This window comes from Fistularia commersonii, chromosome 1, assembly GCF_037954325.1.
Source record: "Fistularia commersonii isolate RoL2024-O1a breed Wild chromosome 1, RoL_Fcom_v1.0, whole genome shotgun sequence".
NCBI classification, from domain to species: domain Eukaryota; kingdom Metazoa; phylum Chordata; class Actinopteri; order Syngnathiformes; family Fistulariidae; genus Fistularia; species Fistularia commersonii.
Window position 1 is genome coordinate 12,845,130 of NC_141284.1, and position 24,815 is coordinate 12,869,944.

Consider the following 24,815-nt stretch of genomic DNA (forward strand, 5'->3'; position numbering starts at 1 on the left):
ATTCCCCAGGTCTTTACCTCTTGTTTTCCGAGCTTCACTGCTCAGATTGAATGAAGGGAAAACACAAATGGTGTCTTTGATTTATTTCTGTGAGCCTTTTCAGAGGTCAAACAAAACTACAATGTCTTTTTCCAAAAAGGCTGCAAGACAAGACACTTTTGGTCACGCAAATCAAATTATCATAACATACTCTAAAGAATGAAACTGAACCTTTCTCTAACCTCTTTCTTAAAGAAATCCCCCTTCTCCTTCCTCTTCATTCCCTCATAAATGCTTTTCATGCTACAAGACAGGCTTGAATGGCCAGAGTTATCTCAAATATTTGGGAATGACCTTACATGACCCTCCCAGTCTGAGGTCAGGCTTTTTCTGTCGGTGCTGTTGTCATGCAATGTAGCTTCTGGTTTGATGCGTTTAGCTCGTGCTGGATTGCTGTTTAAGCCTCTTTTCTAAGGCCTGACCATAGTGGGCAGTGCGGTCAATGTAGCTATGCTGGGCTTGAAATCTGGGATGCTGCATAGTTTTGTTGTCACAGGATAAAAAGTGTTTCCAGATATTGCTTTGCCTGGCACTAGAAGCCAAAACTGTGGCTTTGGTGGATATTCTGGCTCTTTGTAGTGTGTTCTTGAGCTTCCACTGTATCAAGGCCCTGAAATGACGATTATTGAGACAGTATTTACAGCAACTGTCGGACTCTTTTTAATATGTAAAACATTGTTGGAGGGCCATAAACACAGGACAAACATTGTTTTGATAAAAATCTGCCTGTGGTGTAATTATGAATGGCTCTGAATATGATAAACATGAGATTAGACCTCGGGAAAGATAGGCTCTTTCGCCAAAGTCTGGTAGATTATTTAAATAAAGAGGTATTTAACTACCCAGTTTCTATGCTTATTCTGAAGCTGTTTGTTTTAAGTTACAAATCCTCTGTAAAGTTATTCATTAATTTGGGTAAGAAACCTCGCAGTTGTCATCAGTGTTTGTCTCCAAAATGATGACTCAATAGTATGCCATGACATGCTTTGAGAAAGTTTGCGGCAAAACTCGACAGTCTGTCTGGTTGTCGGGAGGAAGTACAGACATTATTCTGCATGAATGGCACGAGAAACACAACCTGACTCCAGGTGTTAAATTATTTAATCCTTGCTTGAAAAACCACAACAAAACTTACAATTGCCTAATCAAGTCTAATCAAGTCAGGTTAAGGCCGAAACAGCATACAATCAATCGATTTGATAATGAATGGAGAAACGAAACAGACATTGGATGATGTAATGAATGTTGATGCTAAATACTCGAAGAAAAGAGAACAGGTGAATGATATACGTGCAGTCTGACTGAAAATATATATTCTTTAAATCTTCAAGCGTTAAGTCCAAAATGACTTACAAATAACTGTCAGTGAAAATGGAGGCTTAGGGCCATCCTTGTTTCCTGGAAAGTTGCTGTGGTGTGTCTTTTACTGTCACCTGCCCAGAAATGCACAACTGCTGCCTTTGCTGGATGAAGATAACAATTTGATAATCACATCACACCCCACACTGTACTCGTTCCAATGAATGTGGGTGGCCAGCCCCTGGGAGAGAATGTACTGCTGTGTCTACTTTTGCTGAATCCTTAATAATCATTAAATCACATCCCTGATTTTTGGATTACTCTGAGGAGTGGAGATTTGAAATATGCCTTGTGCAGGAAGATACATACCAATTGCCGTTGATCAGAATTTAAAGCTTTTTTTCCTGTTCAGTGCCTTCTTTTTTCTTTTATTCTCCAAACTCCCCTATTCTGTATACTTACCAGTCTCAAGCCATTTATGTTTTAATGGGAAATTGATTTCAATCAGAAAGCCTTTCCCGAAAGGTTAGAATGTGATAGACATGATTTTGCTTTACAACTGTACATTATTGGAGATTAAGGAAGCCAAACTCCCACATTCCCTATTCAGGGTCCCTGAACTCATACATCATAGAGAATTTCTTGGGCACCAACAGTTCATGTCTGTGCTGCCATTTCTCCTTTCACTGTTTATTTCCTTTGCTTCCAGTTTCCAAATGCATTCCATGACCACGTCCAAAGGCCCCTGTTCCGTCCAATACTGTGACGAAATGTTGCCTCATGCATAGAGGTCCACACATGCAGTATGACCATTCCATTAACTTGAAATATTTCAGGCTAAATCTGCAGTCCTCACGCAGCTACAATTATCACTTTTACTTTTATTATATATCAACACAATCACAGTAAAATCACTGTCTGTTTAGTATAGCTTTAAGATCTCAGTTTTAAACAAACCAAATGATCTGGATAACTGTTTGTCACATTCAATGATCTGTAGGTGCAGTCATCAAGACTACATCTGCAGATTTTTTTTTTGTTCAGAGACTGTTGGCTTCCGCCGTCCCATCAAAGGAGAACTTGTGCTACAGTTCCATTCAGAAACCAGATGTTCTCAGGACATGTGCATGTAAATACAGGAAGTAGATCTGCGCCTTAATCTCTATGTGGTGTTTGTTCTTCACTAACAAAAACATTGTAATAGACCAGACTTTTGTGTTTTTATGTCTGCCCAGTTTTTTAATGAGTGATGATTAATCCTCTGCCATTTGCAGACCTCGAGTTTTGCCTTCATTTAGAGTATAACTGACCCTGCAGTGTTGCATGTGCGGGATCCCCAATGACCTTTTTGTTTGAGTTAGCGGAAGGGACGGAAATGTTTAGGGGCTATGATCCTAAATTGTTTAAGCCTAGCTGGAATTTTGACATAACCAGAATTCACACCTCCACCATCCATTAACTCATAAATTATCATTTTAAAGGCAAACTGGCCATAGGCACTGGTCTCAGCAATGTTGTTTTTCCTACCAGAAAGGGACCCTGAGATTTCACAAAATGTGTCCATACATAAATGCGAGCTCGTGCAACACACACACAGGGTTGACTGGTGCGTAATGAAAAGCGATAGACACCCGAGGTAAACCATCCTGAATTCCAACTCCAGTGAAAAAGGGTGATAAATAGGATTAAAATCTGAAAAATGATATAACATGACTAAAGCACGTTCTTACCTTGAAGGTGCAGGGGAATAATTTAACATGTATATAGTGTACATGTATCTTATTCATAGTGATATTAGATCAGTGACATTCAGGGATATTTTTAACTTTGCCCCAAAGTCACCTGCTAAACACTGAAGATGGTCCTGGACTATATCATCACCATGCTTATGCGACCATAACACTTAGACATGACAGAATTGTTGTTGAAACTCTTAGAATTGTAACGGCCTTTCCTCAGATGTCTTTTTTGTGCATCTTGTAAAATATCTTTGCATTTGTGAAGAACATATGCACTCTGGTTTATGTAACGCATGAAAAGCCCATTTTACTATTTTGTGGGGACCCTCTAGCCCGTGAATTACTTCCTCCCTCACTTGTGGTCACATGGTTATTCACACAAGTCCCACTCAAATGCATAGAGAGAGATGGTGTAATGCGCAACTGATCTGATGACTTGCACTGTGGGAGTACAATGGCCACCTGTATTATGAGATCCCTCCTGCTGTGTGCGGGAGGAAGTATTATAGAAAGTGTATGTGTGTTTTTGTGTGTGTTTGCGTGCTTCCATGTATGCACTCTGCCTGACTCACATCACTTGTGGTATCCATGATGTCATTTCTGGCCCAGGGTCAGATGGGGGTGTGTTGTTTGGAGGCCTCACCATGTGTTGATGTCACGCGTCTAATCTTCAACTTAGTTGTGTGTGTGTGTGCCTGTTTTACTACCATTCTGCCTCTGTGGTGGCCCTTGCTTTCTTGACTTTGTGCAGGGGCTTAATTGTTTGTGTTTTGCAGTTTGTGACCCACTCCGGGCCTCAGCATTACTACATCCACTCACATGTGTGTATCTGTGCTTACCAAATCTTTACTTTCAGAATGACGCTCTCACTAAGCATTTACATTGTAGTTAGCACCCTGGGGAAAGGAAACAACCCTTATCCTGAAAGGAAATGCATCACGTTACCCATAAAACACCTGTTAATACTCAAAAAGCCCTTCATCATTAGCCTGGTACAATGCGTGACCACAGTGAGTAGTGACTTGGTCATATCAATTTTGACTTAGATGTGTCGGGTGCTCTTCAGCAGGGTGACCAGTAGAGGGCAGGGCAGAGTTGAGGTTTGTGCACTGAAGAGGCGGGAGTTTTTTTCCCCGCTTGCTTGAATACTTGTTCTGTTCAGTTTGAGGATGCAACAGTTATTTATTTACCTAATGTCGTTTGCGTGATATTTCATAGTTACGTGTCAGACAAGGGTTTGAGCTCACATTACAGGAATGATAATAGCAGCTTTCCTCAGTCCAGGGGCCTGGGTGGTGAGGGGAGTGGGGTAACTTCCCCTTACCGACCCTCTCTTCTTCCTCAACACTTACCCTCTTTCTCTCAGCACATTGATGCTGGCGTTCCGGTGATATTTTCCAGATGCCTTAGGTCTGCGAGCACATTGACAAAATCTACCTCTCCTATTCAAATCACTCGTGCTCTTCTCCAGTGCTTCATGCACAGACTCACTCGGTCTCTCCTGCAGCTCAATGTCTTGTTACAGAGACACTTCCTTGGCTCACCCGACTTCCTGAATGAAATCTCATAAAACAATGGCTTTCTCTGTGGACACTTTTCCTGTCCCACCACCACCCCCCACCCTCCAAGACAAATGGGATGATGGTCTCTAAATGTCTACCAGAATGAATTCACAAACTACGTATTCTTTTTCAGTGTCTCCCCACCCTGCTCTTGAATCCCTCCTCCTGTTCCTTTATGTATCCAGTGCTGTGTGTGGCTTCATGGATTCTGGCCTGTGGTTTAGATGTCTGGACTGTGTTCCACCCTGCTTGATTAGCCATTAGCCAGTGGCTGCCCTCTCCGATTCCATGACAGTATGAGAATCCCTCACCATCCTTGTCCAAGCCAAAGCTCCTAAATAATATCACGCATACACATGGTGTGGCCAGGCCACTCCGAGGCCTTGTCCCGTCTCATTTGGGGGAGATATCCCCACACAACTGAAATGACCCTTCTCTCTCTGTCTGTCTCTCATGAGCTACTGTCTGGTGCACTCCCAACCTGCCATCACAGTGATGGTAACTGAGACCAGTTAGTCTGTCCAAGGTCACCTTCCCTCAACACGCTGGTTGAGAAAGCAAACATTTACTCATTTGTGACGGTGGTGTCATTCATCTGTCTTTTTGTTGTGGTCATGATTTAAAATCCAGACGTGTTTCTCCTCTCTCTGACTTTGTGCAAGTGTACGGTAATGGTTTATTCATTTTTTTTTCCTTGAATATTCACTACTAAAACACCCAAAGGGATTGCAGTATTTACTTGGACAGTATCTGCCCACATACTTTGTTTTTTGTTGTGAATAGAGATAATACAAGACATGAAATCTAGGATTCAAGGAGGATGGAACCTTTCTATTCTTTAAACACAAAATGCTTATTGGGATTAAGAGTTCTTCTTTGAGAATTTTGTATGGGTTTACCCACTTTTTGGGTTACAAATTGAATACTGTGCATCTATATTTCACCATTGTTTGTCTTTTCCAGGGCGCTCTGACAAACGAGCGTGACTATGAAAGCGTGGTGATGATGAGAATGCGGCAGGCTGCTGAACGACAAAGACTCATAGAACAGATGCAAAAAGAGGATGAAGACGAAGCTGCCGAGTCATAGCACCAGAGAACCAGCCTACTCCCTGTAGAAAGACTGAATTCCAGATTTAAGTTCATGTTTTATTAAATGATTGTGTATTTTATATCTACTGGATGAATAAATTTTTATCTGGCCAATGACATTTTTCCCCCCAAATATTTTATTTTTACTGGTGTGTTAGTTATCTCCTTTAGATTGAGCCTGGAGGAAGACATGATGTAAAGGAAGTGATGGAATATTTTGAATGTCATGCTGTCCAAAGGAGTCCCAAAGCTCAAGGTGCAGATGTGAGATAATTTTGCTGCATCTTTTATAGACATTTTTGCATGAATGCCAGCTAAATGTTTCACCAAATAGTGTAATCCTAAGCTTTTTTGGTGCATGCAGAAGTAAATGACGTGCTCTTTCTGCGTAGATTTTACATGGCCTTTTAATCTGTTCAAGGATGATTTAGAGAGATGCTTAATTTGATTGTTTTTCAGAACATCACTCTCAATATTTTTTCCTGACCTAACAATTGGCTCACCAAAACCTATGAAATGCTGAACAACAGAATAGTGACAATGTAAATTGAACTGCCAAAATATTGCAATGATAAGTATCAGTTGCTGAGCTCTATAATGCATTTATTGTCAATGATTGTGACCTTCAGCGATTTCAAGTATCCAGTTACAATTTTTGTCCATTCATGTCAAAATCCAGCCAGAGGAGATTGGCCATGCAAAAACCACACGGAACCCAAATGTTTAATTTTCATCTGTCAGACCTCTGGTTAAATGTGACAAGTCATTACCTCATTATTGCAGCAGACCAAGTGTAATATTCAAGTCATTCTTTGTTGTCTGCATAGTCTTTCTATAATTTTGAAATGGGTTGGGCTTTGTTATGGTCCAAACCACATGCTGTGCAATGTGTCAACATAGAGAACATTTCTACTCCACCTACATCCAGCAATCAAGCCAGTATTGGAACACTAGGTAGACTGTAATGGGAATTCTTGCGGTCTCACGTGATGAAAAGTGAGCATACTATGGAGGCCCTCCATTGTAAATCTGGTGGTTTAGATGATTGTTCCCTGGGCTTGGTATACAACGTCTTGAGCTCTCCCCCAGACTGAGGAGGCCATTTGGATCGCATAATTTTCAAGGCTGCACATTGTGTTCAATCAGCTCTTTTTTGACCTAAGCTGAATATTTTTTCATGTCAGTTCCAACTTGTGCACTAAGAATAACTGACTAGGTCTGTGGATCCCATTCAAGGAGTCTGCACTGTCGGGTGTTCCCAAGAGAAACAAAGGGAATTCTGAGGGGTGCAACAGCTTTTAGAGACATGAGTTTTATTATCAAAACCATGTTTAGTCCAAAACTTACTGGATGAATCCTCTTGAAAGACTAATCAAGCATGACTCGATTTTCCTACTCACAACAGTTGGATCCTTGTGAGAGTCCTTGGGCATCACGTGGTCACACAAGGACTAAACCTTCAAAGTATTCCTATAGTACATATCCTGGGAACACTTTCGGTTTTAATCACCAAGAGGGTAACCATAGCTTACCAACAATTTAAAGAAATGCTCATGTACTAATATGATTTGAACATTTTCTAAAAGGTAAGACACTGCTTTATCTGCTCTTTGTATTCGAGATGACATTATGGCCTTAAGTAGCTGATTACAGCAGGGACTGAAGGGAATCATGGCCATTGGCCAAGTAATAGTCTGGGATTCAAACCCCTGTAAAACCTCAGTGGTTCAGCTGCTGAATGTAAGTGGTACTGACCTCTTAATATATCCCTCCTCAATGCATTTCCAAAAATGCCAAATTATTCCCGTAACACTATCAGAATAACTTCATTTCACAGAAACCTAAAATAACGTGTGGGCCTTCATTCATTGCTCCTCTGAGCATTACATGACCAATAATTTTCCAATGCAGAAATGGAAACAACCAAGATTTTAAGAGCGTTGATGCTCTTATTGTGGGGCAACCGGAGTAACTTATCCACCTCAGTTTCCATTTCGCTCCTCCCTGTGGTTCCTCCGTGCCAGGAACAGTGCGGAATCCACATTTCAAAATAAGTGATCTTGGCCTCTTCAAATTCTGATCTGTTCCACAGTAGGCTTATGTAATAATACCTAGAAGATACTCAGTGTTCCTTATTTATGTTGTGTGAAGTCACACACTGCTGCTCTGTGACCCACATTAAGTCAGACCTTGCAGTGCCAGAGTGCTGTGGTCAATCTGAGTTTTGTAACAACTTCCTTCCCCTTTGGAACATATATCTTTACAAATACTCTTATTTTTTCTCGTCCCGTGAGGGACTATGGCGTAATCCTGCGTCTGTATTTGTGGGTTTGCACAGCAGTGTTTTCTCCTTTCATTGTGTTATTTGTGAGACATATGGTAGCTTTGTAACATCCAACCCGGTGATCCATCTCACTGCCAGTTTTGCGCTGCCCTGCACGGTGGTTCTGTTACACAATGTCCAGCTGTGGAGCTCAATGGTGTGGTGGGAGACATCTGCTCCCCTCCTGCAAAATCCCCTCATCATATGGTTTTGTTTATGTGTAAACATTTTTTTTCATATTCCGACAATGTGAAAAAAAGCCCAGAAACACACAAACTGTCCATTTGACAACAGAGGAAATACGATTACAGGAAACAGATTCACCACCAGCCCTGCCCTGGGCCCACAGTGGCTTGTGATGCATGCGAACAAGGGTAGGAGGAAGAGGCTCTTCCACAACCTATAAGGGACCTTTTTGGGGCTTCCTCACATCGTGAGGCGGTCAAGCCAAAGTGTCTGGAAACTCCTAAGACTGGAAAACAATTGCACCTTTCTTGTCTTTGGGGAGGAAAGCGTGCCAAGCAGCAGGTCTGCGGAGAGTTTGGCACAGTGGATTTATGATCTGAGCCAGTCTCAGAGATACGCCTCAAAATCTCCCGCAGGCTTTTTTTGCACCCGGCCACCCCCCAGGTAAAGTCCTGTAGTGGAAGTGACTATTAAAAACAGGATTATCATTCATTGGTGAGTTCTCCTGCATGAGCCAATCCAAGACACATTTGTCTTTTAAGAAACATAAACATTCTCTAGTCACAGCTCAAATATGAATCCTTTGTTTCCTTTCTTTGACAGTGACTTAAATGTATTTTTATTGTGGACATTTTTGGATGCCATCTTAGGCTTTCAGAAACACTACTACTGTTTCTGCCATTTTTCGAACACAGTAATAGCTGGCTTAACTGGTTTTGTGATTTCATGTGACGTTTGTCATGAGCAATGTTTTCAGTCTTGTATGAGGTACATCTGGAGAAAAAAAGATTGCTGGTTCCAAGCATAAATTAAAACAGAGGCATTTCACATAAGCATATGATTTAATTACAGAACAATAGTCCAAAAACATTTTTACATATCACTGGAAATAGAAAGCCATCAATTAATCATGGTACATTAATGATTTGGTAAAGTTTACTATGAGCAGACTCCACTAAAAATGGCAAAAGACACTGGAATATGGTTCATCAAAACTCTGGAAAAGGGTCCAAGAATTCCTTTGTAAATGATGACCTATGACCCACACAGCTGAAAATCTTAAACCTTAGTGACTGGATAATCTCCAGTTTAAACTAGTTCAAATTCCCTGATTTACACATCAGTTTGTGGAACAACTCTGAAGAAACTAATTCACCTAAAGGCTCAGAGACACTCTAGGGTACTGCCATCATCTTGATCCTTAGTCTGCGTCCTTATGAAGGCACCAAACCAGCGTCTGTCCCACCCCCGTCATTGACAGCACGCGGAAGCCGATCTTTTCCAGCTTGTCCAGCACCAGGCGAGGTGGCTCGTCCACATGGTACTCAGAGCTAAATGAGCATAAACGCAAAGTAATGCTACTTTCCCACAGATGTTGGCTTCAGTTGACTTTGCTTGGAGCGTAGAAATATGTTAATTGCTCTGATGCTTGTTCACTGCCTTCCACACCTTGTTCCATTTCCCAGCATTTGAATCAGACTGACAATGGTAACGAGTCCCTGATCTGTTTTCCATCAGATTGAATGGTTTATTCTTAACCTGCAAAGCAGCAGTCTTCCTCAACTGCCCCAGAGTTATTGTTTTTTAATTATATATGAGCTCTGTTGTCAAAAATGCACTAATCAATGTAGCTGCCAAATGCAAGACACAGTTTCCTAAATATAGCAAATGAGTGTGAATACTTCTGAACACCTGGGAGACAAGTGGATTTTCAGCTTTGGAAAAAAAGCCAACATTTTTTACTATTCCCTGGTGATGATTTCTGAAATCTTATAAAAGCAAGATAGAATTTGGTCGTTCCATTTCCCGGTTGGATGCAAAAGCATAACATGCCTCAGGTGCTATTGATTGATTGATTGATTGATTCCACAACCTTAACTGACCTTCCCCATTTACAGTACTCACAAATTATTTCCCAGCATAGTTGTTTTTCTTGCTCCCAAGTAATTCATGACAGCTGGATCGGAATATTCGTCTCCCACATTTGTTGGACCATTTTCCTGAAAGACAGCAAATATCTGCATTAACCAAACAGACGGACACACTGGGATTTTTCTTATGTAACTCGAGCTGCATATCTGAATACACCTGCAGGCCGGTAGCAGGTGGGTTTTATAATGTCCAGTAGCCTAAAAATAGATGCTCCAATACCCAGAGGAGATAGTCTGCTTGAGTCGTGCAGACATCAAACTGAACATGCGCAATAGACGCCGGCAACATGTGGTTTTCATTTCAAGGCAACGGGGCAAAACAGTTTCTTTTTTTGCTTTTTTGTTTTTTTTTACTTAAACCATACGCACGGTACTTTCTTCGTCTGCAGCCTCGATTGTGTCCTGCTTCCAAGCGTGCAGAATATTAAAGGCCACAACGCAACCATGATCTACAAAGACAACCTTCATCGATCATTAGCGTGCGTTCAACTGAGTAAATAAATCCCCGGAGCTTCAACTCCACCGCGGGCGTGACATGGGATCCTGCCGGCCGCAGATACACACCAGTCTGATCTGCGTGCTGATCAGCATGTACGGCATCCTGGTGGTGGCCAGACCGGTGTTCCGCTGGGTTTTAACCGAGAAGGAAGCTGCTCGTCAGGCGCGACGGTTCCGTCTCCAGTTCGCGATCGTGTAGCTGACAGCTCTCTACGGAATGCGGAAACACCCACCCCGGCGGACCAATCACGGCTCTCCTCTCTCAGCCGTCTGGCAACACAGCCGGCGGGCTGAGGGAACTGTGTTCCTGTAGAAAACAATGGGTTTAACGGTGAATACAGCTTTTTCCAATATAATGCCGACAATGTAATCTGATGATATCCTCAAAATAATCAAATGAAAGACTGAGTATGCACCAATGAGCTTAGTGAGGTTAGTGAGATCTTATTATTTTTTTGTCCAACTACTACTATGAATACATATGATTTTTTTTATATCTATTTGTATACATACAACAACCACACACTCATTTTGTATTATTTGATCGATGCATCTTTTATTTATTTCTTAGTTGCCACTTTGTCTTGAACTTGATGTGATTTACTCTAAATAGGAGGAATGACTAGAAAGAGTAGATGCATGGTTTACATTCAAGTATCTGTACTTTTAATTTCCTTGTAATAGACATATGAATTTCCTCAGCAGCACAACAGTAATAATTCTGGATAGTTTTTGGGACTGTTGGAGAAATTAAAGACCACAAACAAATAATAAATACAGGGACTCGGATAAAATCGGGACTCTGTTTGAATATGTTGGATATTCGGATAGGCTATGCAACGTTCCGCTCTGGGGAAAGCTCTAGTCTTAACAGAGTTTGTTATTTATGGATGCATATAGAAGCATATAGGCATCATAATTCAAATTAAAATGCATTAGCAAAATGCTTTTACATTTCCAGAATGTGGCAGCATATTTTGACTCTTAACTAAAGTGAGCAATTTATTTTCATATCCTGCCATGCAAAAAATATATCAAAATTCCATTTGGATTTGCTGTTCCAAGTGGCACAGGAGAGCACGTGTTGGTGGCCTGTTTGGGCACTAGTACACGGCACATAACCAGCTGTTTACCTACAAGCTGATTGCTGATACCCATGATCATGGCACTCTCTAGCATTTTAATTTGAATTATAACGATATGCGTCCATAAATCTTGTGGTGGTAACAGGACATTTCATTGGACATGCCCCATTCTACTTAAAAACTCAAAGCAAAAATGTATTAGTAGTAATGCATTGCTGCAATGCAACTAAATCTTGTTTATTTAGCCATGAGGCATATATAAAGATGTATATGTTTCATAGTTTATCGAGTGGGAGCTGGGATGTTTTATTATTTGCATCAAGTGCCGTTACCCGACTTGTGAGTTATATGTTGTAAATATTTTGCTTGCTCTCTCTGAGCTGGGTCCTCCTGCTGGATGTTGTTTAGGTGTTGTTAAATGTTTTTAAATGACACTGGCTGCACAAGTTCCCACAGGGCTCAATAAAGCCACTGTTGAACTCGGGCCTTGTTAAGCCTCCTTAATGTGCTAACATTGCAGGATGGGTGTAAATCAATGCTGGTATCCCACGAAGGGGTCGCAGTGGCGTCATATCTGTAAGCTGTCAGGAAAACATGCATTGGCATCACGGGTCTTGGCTGGGTTTGTTTTTGTACAAGATGTCACAGGCATCACAGGTGTATGCAAAGAATAAAAAAAATATGGGTAAAAGGGACTCTTTTAGAAACATCCCTTTAAACTTTTCGAAAAAACATACCTCTGAAGGAAACATCAATATACTGCCGAGCAGGTTAGCCAGAGAAACGTGACTTTTTCAGCATCTGTTATAGTTTACATTATATCGTGATGTGTGTCCTCCAGTACTAGTTTCAGACAGCACAGCAGCATAGCTAAGGTAAGCCTGGTTGGCAGAGTGAGGTACAACATAATTCTTTTTATTTGGGTGCTTAGAATGCATTGGCAATTTCTTTTTTGGAGCCAGAGGTGTTCAGAGCTGGGTGGTGCAGTGGTTAGTCCTTCCACTTCACAGCAAGAAGGTCCTTGGTTTGGCACAGGCCTTTCTGTGTAAAGTTTGCATGTGCTCGCAGTGTCTGCGTGGGTTTCCTCCCACAGTTCAAAAACATGCAGTTGGTTAGTCAGAGACCAAAATTGCTAAGAAGTGTGAGGGAGTGAGTGAATGGTTGTATGTCACGATATATGGCCCTGTGATTGACTGGCTGCCAGTCTAAGGTGAACCTTGTCTCTCTTCCATTGACAGCTGGGATGGGCTCCAGCACTTCCTGGGACACAGAGTGCAGGATAAATGGTATAGATACTGGGCGGAAGTTCAATAGGCTGAGTCATTCTAGTAGCTTTCACAGACATGTTAGCCCAAAGAAGACATTTTGCTGTTCCCCGACAGGCAATGTAACTGTGTGTTACAATTAGGCCCATTGTTATTTTAGCTGTTTACGAAAATATATTCAGGATGCAATTATATGATCAATATGGGCTTAAATTACAGACTCTCATCTGTAATTTGAGGGAATTTACATCCAAATTGGAACAAGGGTTTAGGAATTACAGCTCTTTAATAAGTTGTCGCCTCTTTTTCAAGGGACCGAACATTATTTGGACAATTGACTCAGAAGCCTGCAAAAAAGTAACAAGGCTGCATGGGCTCTTCCCTCGGTAACCTGTCATCAATTAAGCAACTTAAAGGTCTGGAGTTGATTGCAGGTGTAGTGTTTGCATTTGGAAGTTGTTGCTGTGAACACACAACATGCGGTCAAAGGAGCTCTGAATGGAAGTGAAACAGACAATTCTGAGGCTGCAAAAACAAAATCCATCAACGATGGAAGAAATGTTAGGAGGGTCCAACTGCATTCAATGTCCAGAATGTACCAACAGTTTGGCACATTCTGAAAATGAAAAAAAAGAGTGCACTGGTGAGCTTGGGAACTCAAAAAGTTCTGGACGTCCACAGAAGACAACAGTGATGGATGATAGCACAATACTTTCCATGGTGAAGAAAAACCCCTTCACAGCATCCAAACAAGTGAAGAACACTCTCTGGGAAGCAGGTGTATCAGTATCTAAGTCTACCATCAAGAGAAGACTTCATGAAAGTAAATACAAGGGATTCACCACAAGGTGCAAACCATAATTCTGCCTCAAAAATAGAAAGGCCAGAATTCACTTTGCCAAAAAAAAAAAAAAACTACCTGCAGAAGCCAGCCCAGTTCTGGAACAGCATTCTTAAGACAGATGAGACAAAGATCAACCTGTACCAGAATGATTGGGGGAAGAAAGTTTGGAGAAGAATTGGAACAGCTCATGAGCCAAAGCACATTACATCTTCTGTGAAACATGGTGGAGGCAGTGCGGTGGCATGGTGTGACAAAAGACCGAAGCAGCTGGATGAATTCTGAAGTGTATAGGGATATACTTTTTGCTCAGATTTAGCCAAATGCAGCAAAGTTGATTGGATGGCACTTCACAGTACAGATGGACAATGATCCAAAACATACTGCAAAAGCAACCCAGGAGTTTTTTAAATTAAAGAAGTGAAATATTTTGCAATGGCCGAGCCCTACTGAGCATGCATTTTACTTACTCAAGACAAAACTTATGTCAGAAAGACCAACAAACAAGCAACGACTGCGTGCACAATTCCACAATCTCTCTATGCTTCCCACTCACGTCATGTCCTAACTGTTATCTCTCCTTGTTTGTCCCAGCTCACACACACCCTCCCTATTTTTGTTCATTTATTGTATTTATTGCTATTTATTCTTGTCACTCTATTTATATTGTGGTTTACTTCTAGTTGTGTGTTTTTCACCCTCACTGTTCCCTGATGATGCCCTTTGTCATTCCTAATGTTGTTATATACTTATCTGCTGTCAATTTATTCGTGGATTTTTTTTGTCTTGCTATTTCCTGTCTTCTGCCTTTCTATTTCTATTTATACTCCTATTCATTTTTCTTTATTTTTTTTGACACAACGGTCACGCTGCTGTGACAAAGGAATTTCCCCTATGGATATCAATAAAGTTTATTTTAAAGGCCTGGCAAAGCATCAGAAAGTAGGAATCCCAGCATTTGGTGATGTCCATGGATTCCAGACTTTAGGCCGTCATTGCCTGCGACGGATTCTCAACAAAATATTGAAGTTACATTTTACTTAGGGTTATATTGTCCAATTACTTTTAGCCTCTGAAATGAGGAACATTTTTATAAAAATAGCAAACATTCCTGCATGTTTAATCATATTTTTGTTCAACCCTTTGAATTAAATCTTAAAGTCAGCACTTCAACAACAATGGAATCATTGTTGTTTCATTTCAAATCCAATATGGTGGCATGCAGAGCCCAAACGAAGATTGTGTCACTGTCCAAATATTTCTGGGCCTAACTGTATGTTTTTATTCAGTGCTTTGCGAATATCCTGCCTCCCTCTCACTGTTGGGATTTGGGGCTAGGGCTCTAGGTGTAGCCCTCGGCACCAGTGAACCTGATTGACCAGGTGAATGCTGCGGCTGATCAGGCCTCATCAAGCCAGCTGCCAGCCCTTTGGTGACAGATTGTTGGTTCTTCCTCGCTAGTTAAAATAACCCCCCACGCATTCTTTATCTTGCGCTTCCTCACCAGCTTCTAGTTCCTGATGGCTGATGCCTCCCCTTGCCAGCTCATTGCTCACGAGACCCCCAGGAGATGACCCGGTCCCCGCACAGCTCTCCATTCACCTTCCTCGCCAAATACACCTCTTAAGAAACCCTACCTCCCAAGTGTCCTTGCGTTTGGGTCACGCACACCTTTCAAACAAGGTATTTCATGAATTTAATCTCTATGTGGGAACCAGTAAGAGACCTGACTGTTTAAGAAGTGCAAAGGCTCTAAGACAGTGGTTCTTACCCTGGGTTCGATCGAACCCCAGGGGTTCGGTGAGTCAGTCTCAGGGCTTCGGCGCAGGTCAAGACACACATTGGTGATGACATCACTGGCTGCAGGTGATCACGCTACATAGCTTGGCCTATCCGTGCTGCAGGGATTTTGGCGCGCTCAGTTGTAGTAAGTTGTGACTGTCGTGATGGTACGTCATGTGATTTCTTTCTTAATATTTGAATCCCTTCATACTAATTATGTCAGGCAAAAAAAGAAAGCGGTCGGAAGAATACGTTCAATACGGATTCACATGTATGATGGAACGTGATTGGAATCGATGTCCTAACTGCATGATTTGCAAAGACAAGATGAGCAATTCTAGTCCAGCACCGGCAAAATTAAGGAAAGGCTTCCTTCAGCTGCATGGAGATGGGAACTACAAGAACATAGCGCTTGCTGAATTCAAGGTGAAGGGAGCCAGATTCGATGAAAAGGCTACTCTGCCTGTTCTTTGTACCCATCAACGAACCGATCCTCGATCCAATAAAGAAGGGTTCGGTGAATGCGCATGTAAAACAGGTGGGGTTCAGTACCTCCAACAAGGTTAAGAACCACTGCTCTAAGATCATGTGATAGCGATAAACTTGATAGAAAGGTTTTTTTTTCTTTTTGTCTCTTTCTTTTGTTTCTCTTGAGTTAGTCGGGAAACATGAGGGCCATTATGAATGCCAGTATCTGTTTTCAGAGGGCCGCCCACTTTAAAATAATCTAAGCTGTTGCAGGTATCTTTTTTTTGGGGGGGTGTTGGATCACCAAACAATTATCACAGGGGCGTTTTCTTTTAGCACCACCAGACCTCCAGTCGTAAAGTCAACAAGTTTCAGCCCCTGTCAGCATGTGTTTAGTCATGTGATCTAGGGAAACCTTTGAATTGATTATTCAGGTTGTTGATTGCACTTTTGCGGTCACTCATTGTCTACCAACAATACAGTGAATCCCAATCCAATATTTCTCCGACACAATTATGACAAAGAAACTTGAAACCTCTGGGCTGTAGACACTTTATATTGAAGTCCAAGACACCTTGTTCCCAGCTGTTTAACGAGTGTAGTTAATATATGCATAGTGTGGAATGTAGGCAAAGGTGTTGGAGAGTTTTGTAGATGTTATTTAATGTATTTTTGTGATATTTAAAACAGTCAAGGGATGAATTATTGAGGAATATTAACAAAAATAGATAAACAAATGCATCTATCCATACTAAATGAATACATGTTTTTTTTTTTCTTTTCACATCAATTTGCATGTGGTCCTTGCATACCGTGTGTGTGTGTGTGTGTGTGAGAGAGGGAGTGTATTGCTCAAAGTTTTGTGAACTGTGGACCATTTTATGATCTACAAAAGATCTAGTGAAATGAAAACATTGACCCAGGTCATGTTTCTGGGGGGAGGAAGGCCTGAAGAGGAGGGAGAGTCCTGATGAGGGACCACAGCAGTCTGTAGGTATCAGCTACTCCTCTGACGCAGCCTCTGATTTATTGAACTTGTAAAGTGAATCCAGTACACCCATGCATCCATTACCTACCACTTATCCTACCCGGGGTCGTGGGGCCATCTCAACGAGGGGCAGGGTACACCCTGGTCGCCAGTCAATCACAGGGCCACGTATGAGATATGTACTTTAATGGTCTCATGATGGGGAAATTGTTTAGCAGCAGCAGGACATACAAGGACAAGACAGTGACAAACTAAAAATAATAAGTATAAAATAAATTCTGCAGTGTAAAAGAATAATCTAATGTGTGTGTGTGTGTGTGTGTATGTACACTGCTCAAAAAAATAAAGGGAACACTTAAAAAACACATCCTAGATCTAAATGAATGAAATATTCTTATGAAATACTTTGCTCTTTACACAGTTGAATGTGCTGACAACAAAATCTCACAAAAATGATCAATGGAAATCAATTGTATCAACCCATGGAGGTCTGGATTAGGAATCACACTCAAAATTAAAGTGTAAAAACAAACTCCAGGCTGATCCAACTCTGATGTAATGTCCTTAAAAACAAGTCAAAATGAATCTGTGTTGCTTCCTGAGTGGACACTATGATTTCATAGAAGTGTAATTGACTTGGAGTTACATTGTGTTGTTCAAGTGTTCCCTTTATTTTTTTGAGCAGTATATATTACACAGATAGTTCGCATTCGGACAATTTTACCAGCTTTTCCAATTTACCTGTTGCATGTTTTTGGGCTGTGGGAGGAGAACCTTGAGGAAACCGACGCAGATACGGGGAGAATATATAAACTCCACACAGAAAAGTCCTCTGTTGGAATGAACCAGGGGGCTGTAAGGTCAAAGTGCGAATTGCTGCGCCACCGTACCGTCCATAGCATGTTCCTTGTTTATACGTCAGCTACCAGTGAGTGAAGAAATCCCAGTGTCTTCACTGATTTCTGCTTTATGTTGGCTACCTTGATTGGCTATGATATAAAGAGGCACCAGTGTCATGACTGCCTCCAGAAGTGATCCCCAGCCTGTAATCTGTAGCAGCTTCATTCAGAGGATCGAGCTGTGCTGAGTAGATTGCCATCTACTGGCTTTCTAGAATCAGTGTCTTCTATTTTTTTTTAATTCCCTGGGCTTTCTTTGCCACTTCTTTCACTTCACTCAGAAATATGAATGTTTTGTCTGATAAAATCAGCCAAATTATAATGTTGCCCAGCACTGTCTACCTGTCTTTTATCTATTCCATTAACCATAAGACATCCTCAAGGAAATCTGTAGGGTTGTCCCGACCATCCCGAAACAAACCAGCACTGCCTGGATTCCTGCTGGTTATTTGAGTCCTCGGTCATTTGGTCTATAACCTGTGGAGATGGCAGAGCATGTCTTTTGTGGGTCCAGAGGAAACTCTGGACATTTCCTGTCTTCTGAGGTGAGGTGTGAGAGGTTTTTGCATTTGTGTTCCTCTCAGACGATATCAAATCTAGTTTCTTGAAAGCTCATCTTCTCGTAAAAGAAACCTAAACTATTTCTGTCCCTTTACATACACGTAGACATGCATGTATCCCCAAACACACAGCCTGGCTTGACTGAAGATAGCAGATAGAAAATATGTTTTTCAGTGATTTCTATGATCAAATGTCTCTGGAATCAAATAACATTGTCATGAATTTGTAGACGTTTTGCTTTGTCAGGTTTCAGTTTCATGTATTTTCTGCTGAATAATTGCAATATTGTTTGATTCCAAAGTCATTTGATTGAAACTGCATTAAAACCTGACAACATAGATAGGCATAAAGTCAGATCATATGCACGAGCACACACACTCACTGGCCTGTCATCTTGTAATTTTAGTCTTTTTTGTCCTGAATGAATAATAATTTATCCTTTATTAATCCCAGTTGGGAAATTCATTTTTTGCAATTAACCCATGGCTGAGCCAACTGCCATCCACTAGCGCCAGGGGAGCGGTGTCTTGCTCAACAACACTTCGACACATTAGGAGGAACTGTTTTCAACATCCAGTTGCATTAAATGTTAAAAGTTGAACCAAAGTGAAAAAGATTCTAAAAATAATGTTTTTTGAAACTTTTGACAAAAGCCCCTCCGTGAGCTGCCACCTTACCATGCCAGGGCGCTGTCACTGGAGCCAGGCCCAGGGGCGCCTGGTGGCTGGGCCTTCACCCATGGGGCTTGGCTGGGGCACAGCCCGAAGAAACGACCTGGATCCCTCGTTCCCTGGGCTCACCACCCACAGGAAGGGCCGAGGGGGTCGGTGGCAGCGTGAGCCAGGGGATAGCTGATCCTCGAGTGCAGAAACTGGCTCTTGGAACATGGGATGTCACCTCTCTGGCAGGGAAGAAGCTCAAACTGGTGCGCAAATTCCAACTAGATATTCCGACTCCCCTTAGTTTGAAACTAAGCCTCTCGAGACAGGCTGGACTCTTTTTATTTATTTATTCATTTTTAATTTTATTCTGGAGTTGTCCCCGCTGAGAGGCGCCCGGCAGGTGTGGGCATATTGATTGCCCCCCCTTCTCTTCGCTTGCACATTGGGGTTCAATCCGCTGGATGAGAGGGTAGCCTCTCTTCGCCTTCAGGTGGGGGGGATGGGTTCTGACTGTTTGTGGCTATGCTCCCGACAACAGTTTAGTTTACCCACCCTTCTTTGGGTCCCTAAAGGGGCTGCTAGAGAGCACTCTTACTACGGACTCCCTCATTCTACTGAGAGACTTCAACGCTCAAGTGGACAATGACAGTGTAACTTGGGAGGAACGGCCCCCCCAATCTGTACCCGAGCAGTGTTTTGTTATCAGTCTTTGTTATTGGATTGTCCATAACAAACACTGTTCAGGCATAAAGGTGTCCATATGTGCACGTGGCACCAACACCGTTGGCCATAGTTCTTGGATCGACCTTGTGGTCCTATCGTCGGACTTGCGGCTGCATATCCTGGACACTCAGGTGAAGTGAGGTGTGGAGCAACTGATAAAAACCCGGTGGTGAGCTGGTTCCGATAGTAGGGGGGATGCCGATCAGGCCGGGCAGACCCAAATGTAACATGAGGGTCTGCTGGGAATATCTAGCAGAGTCCCCTGTTAGAAGTAGTTTCAACTACGACCTCCGGGAGAACGACCACCACGTCCCAAGGGAGGCAGGGGGACATTGAGTCCAAATGAGCCATGTTCCGTTGTCAAGGCGGTCGACTGGAGCTGAGGCCGTAAGGCAGTCGGCGCCTGTCGTGGCTGACACGCCTCTGCCGCATTGCATGGATGTCGGGGACAGTGCCGCTGGACCGGCAGACTGGGGTGGTGATCCCCCTTTTTAAAAAGGGGGATCAGAGGGTGTGCTCAAACGACAGGGGGATCACACTTCTCAGCCTCCCTGGTGAGGTCTATTCAGCGGGGCTGGAGAAAAGGGTCTGCCGGGTCGTTGAACCTCGGGTCCAGGAGGACCAGAGTGATTTCTGTCCTTGCTGTGGAACAGTGGACCATCTCTAACTGCTCAGCTCTCAATTTACCCGTCAATCTATGTTCCCACCCTCACAGATGGGCTCGAGCTGTTGGTAGTGACGGATACAAACGGCCGGAATGATTTTCCTCTGCAGACTCCGGACTCACCCTTAGAGATAGGGCGAGAAGTTCGGTCATCCGGGAGTAGCTCGGATTAGAGCCACTGCTCCTCCGTATACAGAAGAGTCGGATGAGGTGGCTCAGGCATCTGGTCAGGATGCCTCCCGGGAGAGGTGTTCTGGGCATGTCCGTCTGGGAGGAGACCAAAGGGCAAGACCCAGGACACACGAGAGAGACCGTCTCCAGGCTGGTCTGGGAATGCCTTGGGGTCCTCCCGGAGGAGCTGGACCATGTGGTGGAGGAGAGGGAGGTCAGGGCCTCACTGTTCCGGCAACTGCCCACACGACCAAACTCTGGATAAGGCATGGCTTCTCCTCCTTCTCTTCTTCGTCTCAGCTTTTCCCTTCAGGGGTCGCCACAGCCAGTCAACCTTCTCCATCTAACCTTATTCTCTGTATCCTCCTCTCTCACACCAATTACCTTCATATCCTCTCTCACTACGTCCATAAATCTTCTCTTTGGTCTTCCTCGAGACCTCCTGCCTGGCAGCTCCAATTCCAGCATCTGTCTTCCAATATATTCAGTATCCCTCCTGTGTACATGACTGAACCATCACAGTCTGGCTTCTCTGACCTTCTCTCCAGAACATCTAAAATGTGCTGTTCTCCTGAGACTCATTCCTGATCCTACCCATCCTGGTCACTCCCAAAGGGAACCTTAGCATCTACATCTCTGCGCCCTCTGCCTCCTGTCTGTTCGTCATTGTAACTGTTTCAAGGCCATACAGCATACCTGGTCTCACCACTGTCTTGTACACCTTTCATTCTGTCTGAGTCTCCTATCGCATATTTCCCCTGACACTTTTTGTCAACCTGTTCCACACTCTCCGCTACCTCTGGACTGTTGACCCCAAGTACCTGAAATCCTCCATCTTCTTGATCTCAACTCCCTGTAGTCTGACCGTCCCACCTGGGTTCCTCTTATTCTCACACATATATTCTGTCTTGCTGCGACTAACCTTCATTCCTCTTCTTTCCAGCCCATACCTCCACCTCCCTAGATTTTCCTCAACGTGCTCTCATGACTTCCAATCTTTCAAAAAATGTTCATAAAAAAAGTAAACAATTAACTTCCAACACGGAAAAGAATGATTGCAAGGGTGAATTTTATAAAATAGAACATTGTGACATGGTGCTTCTGAGAGAGAGAAAGAAAGATGTTTTAATGCAACCTCTTATGACATTTTTCAGAATAGTTGGATCAGCCTGCCAACAACACTATTGTGTTGACATGAAATGAAAAACTATAAATATAGAGCCAATCATCTGCCATGATAACCGGCCCAAAATTCATGTGGATTGTCAAGTGAAGCTCTTTTCATTGCAACACCGCATTAATAAGTCCAGAAGGTAATGCCAAATTATTAGCGGCAGCTGTGCTTCATGCACAAAAATACGTTTCACAAATGACATTGGTGGTTTTAAAATAATCTATTATAATTTGCAGTACATTTATTCTGAAAATATATTGTCTGTTGGACATCCCATCCTTTAACAGATGTGTCTGATAGATTTACTCGACTTTATGTGGGTGAAAGCCTGCAGTGGATATATGCACTGCAAAAGTAATTGCTTGAATCGGCAGGTGGGGACTGAAAATAGATGGATTATACTGTGGTGGTCATGCATATATGATGATTTACTGTGAGTATATCTTGGAGCGATATTCCAATATTCAACGGACAGATTAAAGCTACGGAAGAGAGAGGCTGCAGCTTACTGATAAATTGAGTGTTGTGGTTACGTACTATATAGCTTTACATCCAGTTAATTTTGACGAATCACTCTCTCGTTGAGCCATGAATTCCTTCATGAAACTTTTATACTTGTGTGTTTATTCTATTGTGTCTTCCCCAACCCATGTTTCTTTCTGAAGCGCTTCGCAGTCACCCCCTCTCTGAGAAGATATATTGCTGAGCTGCTTTTCAATGCTGTCTTCCAGATTATGCTCAAAAGTTTAAATTAAGTGTCTCCGTGCTGTAGATACTCTTGCAGATACCTAACATAGGTAAGGTTAAATTCTCCTTTCCTCCTCCCCACTCTGTCACTACTTCTTCCCCAAACACCTCATCTACTCACACTTTTTCATGTTGCACTCACAGATTGATTTTAGGACTGACACAGCATACCATGGACCACGCAGTAAAACATTCTGATCAGCATCACCAAGTGAACACAGTGAGAAACATCAGGATGTGTTTTTTTGACAATTTCTCTGGCATGACTGTCACTCAGTGATTAAGAGCAATGCCATCTGCAGCAGGAACAACACCTTAGAAACTGCATCATTTCACTCATTGCAGCTTCCAGAGCTCATTTTAGTATGAGCATTATGTCCCCATGGGCCCCTGCAATTGGGATAGTTTTGACTGTTATCAACAGAAAGCAACACTTGTAATTAAAACCGGCAGCTCACACATCTGTGAAAACTGAATTTCTTTTCTGATCTCGTCTCACATCTCATCTAGTGTGACCAATTAATGCACATAGTAGGATGAGATTGTAACAGAAAAGTCCTCAATTCACCAATTCATTTGGTTACAAGGAAATTGGATAATTTTCAATCAAATGATGGTCTATTTTTCCTTTAAAAATGTCAATCGTACCATTTTCCCAAGTGACTTAAATACTGTCTGAAAAGGCTGAAAATGTCTTTGGTTATCATGTTACCATCTTCTCAAGTTCATACCATTAACTAACTATATGGAATGACCAATTTATTTGATACCAATTGAACTGCTCTCTTTATTCGACTGACCCACGCAAAATGTCTCAATAGAATATTTCAACTCAGTTACTTCTAGGCTTCCTTCTCCGTTGCAAGTGACGCAGACCTTGATGATAAATCATAGGATCTTTGGCAGACATCTGTTACGTCCATGAAGTAAAATATACTGCTCAAAAAAATAAAGGGGACACTTAAACAACTCAATGTAACTCCAAATCAATCACATGTCTGTGAAATCCAACTGTCCACTTGGGAAGCAACACAGATTCATTTTGACTTGTCTTAAGGACATTACATCAGCGCTTGGTCAGCCTGTAGTGTATTTTTCCACTTTAATTCTAAGTGTAACTCCAAATCCAGACCTCCATGGATTAATAAATTTGATTTCCATTGATAATTTTTGTGTGATTTTGTTGTCAGCACAATCAACTATATAAAGAACAAAGTATTCAATAAGAATAGTCATTCATTCAGATCTAGAATGTGTTATTTCAGTGAACCCTTTATTTTTTTTTAGCAGTGTGTAAGTGGACATTGACATGGATGTAATGCAAACAAGAGACGACTAATTCGAAGGGAGAGAAAATAACTACATGGCTGAATTCTTGTTGTGGCAACTTCTTCAGTTCGGAACTGAAGATGCCATCGGATGAGCGGGGAAATGTCTTCAAGTGAAGAAATTCAAGTCCGGTTGCCAAGACCAGAAGATTTCGACAAGAATTCACCTTGACTGCGATGACTGAGAACCTCCACAGACAACCTACATGACTGCATGCAGTGCGGACTGAGTCACATGATGATTCCCTTTTAGCCTGTGGTTATTATCATGTTTTATATTATATGCTGCCACATGTGTTTTTTGTTTGTGAACAGCTTCGACAGAGGTAATCTGTTCAGTGTATCGGCCCAGCATTACTGCAAGAAAAATGGCTGTTCTACGAAAAACAACTACAACAATGGGCTTGGCAGTTGTGACAGGACAGCTTGACTTTGTTTAATGTTCAACAATAGCAGATTTAGTGCCCTGGCACTTGTGCCTCGTCATACAGAAAAATCCAAGAGGTTTCCCCAATTTAACAGCTGCACACAGGAGTGTGTCGTTGGTTAAGATTGCTTTTTCATGAGCAGCCGCTTGGTTATAGCATCATCGCATATGGATTTGGATGTCTGTCCTATTACACTCGCAGTGCATTGTTTTTGTTGCACGACTGTGCATCAGCAGACATTTGGTTGTACCATTCAAAGCTGAATAATGTTGAGATTTGAATAAATCTTTGTAAAAGGAGCATCCTGCAGTCTGGTAATATCCGCCTGGGAAAGATCTCCATGAGCAGATGCCAGTTAAAA

The 24,815-nt window shown here is 42.2% G+C and overlaps 2 protein-coding genes and 1 long non-coding RNA gene across 4 annotated transcripts in view; 2 read left to right on the forward strand and 1 right to left on the reverse strand.

Moving 5' to 3' along the window:
* Positions 1-5,847, forward strand: part of dnajc17 (DnaJ (Hsp40) homolog, subfamily C, member 17) — a 54,716-nt gene extending 48,869 nt beyond the window's left edge. Inside the window, exon 11 of the mRNA XM_086148776.1 lies at positions 5,603-5,847. Coding sequence (XP_086004902.1) covers positions 5,603-5,728 — 126 coding nt within the window. The 3' untranslated portion in view covers positions 5,729-5,847. The remainder of the gene's footprint in view (positions 1-5,602) is intronic.
* Positions 5,848-9,062: 3,215 nt separating this feature from the next.
* gchfr (GTP cyclohydrolase I feedback regulator) lies at positions 9,063-10,900 on the reverse strand. The gene is made up of 3 exons (XM_086149347.1): positions 10,735-10,900; positions 10,145-10,239; positions 9,063-9,570 (listed from the first exon to the last, which is right to left on the reverse strand). Exons 1-3 carry the CDS (start codon positions 10,768-10,770, stop codon positions 9,441-9,443), a joined length of 261 nt encoding a protein of 86 aa, XP_086005473.1. The 5' UTR covers positions 10,771-10,900; the 3' UTR covers positions 9,063-9,440.
* On the forward strand, positions 10,869-24,518 carry LOC147237412 (uncharacterized). 2 transcript variants are annotated; one of them, XR_015106382.1, is made up of 3 exons: positions 10,869-10,999; positions 15,367-15,542; positions 24,095-24,518. It is a non-coding gene; the product is annotated as an uncharacterized LOC147237412 (long non-coding RNA). The 2 variants fall into 2 exon arrangements; XR_015106377.1 differs by having other exon boundaries at positions 10,991-11,100.
* Positions 24,519-24,815: the final 297 nt, after the last annotated feature.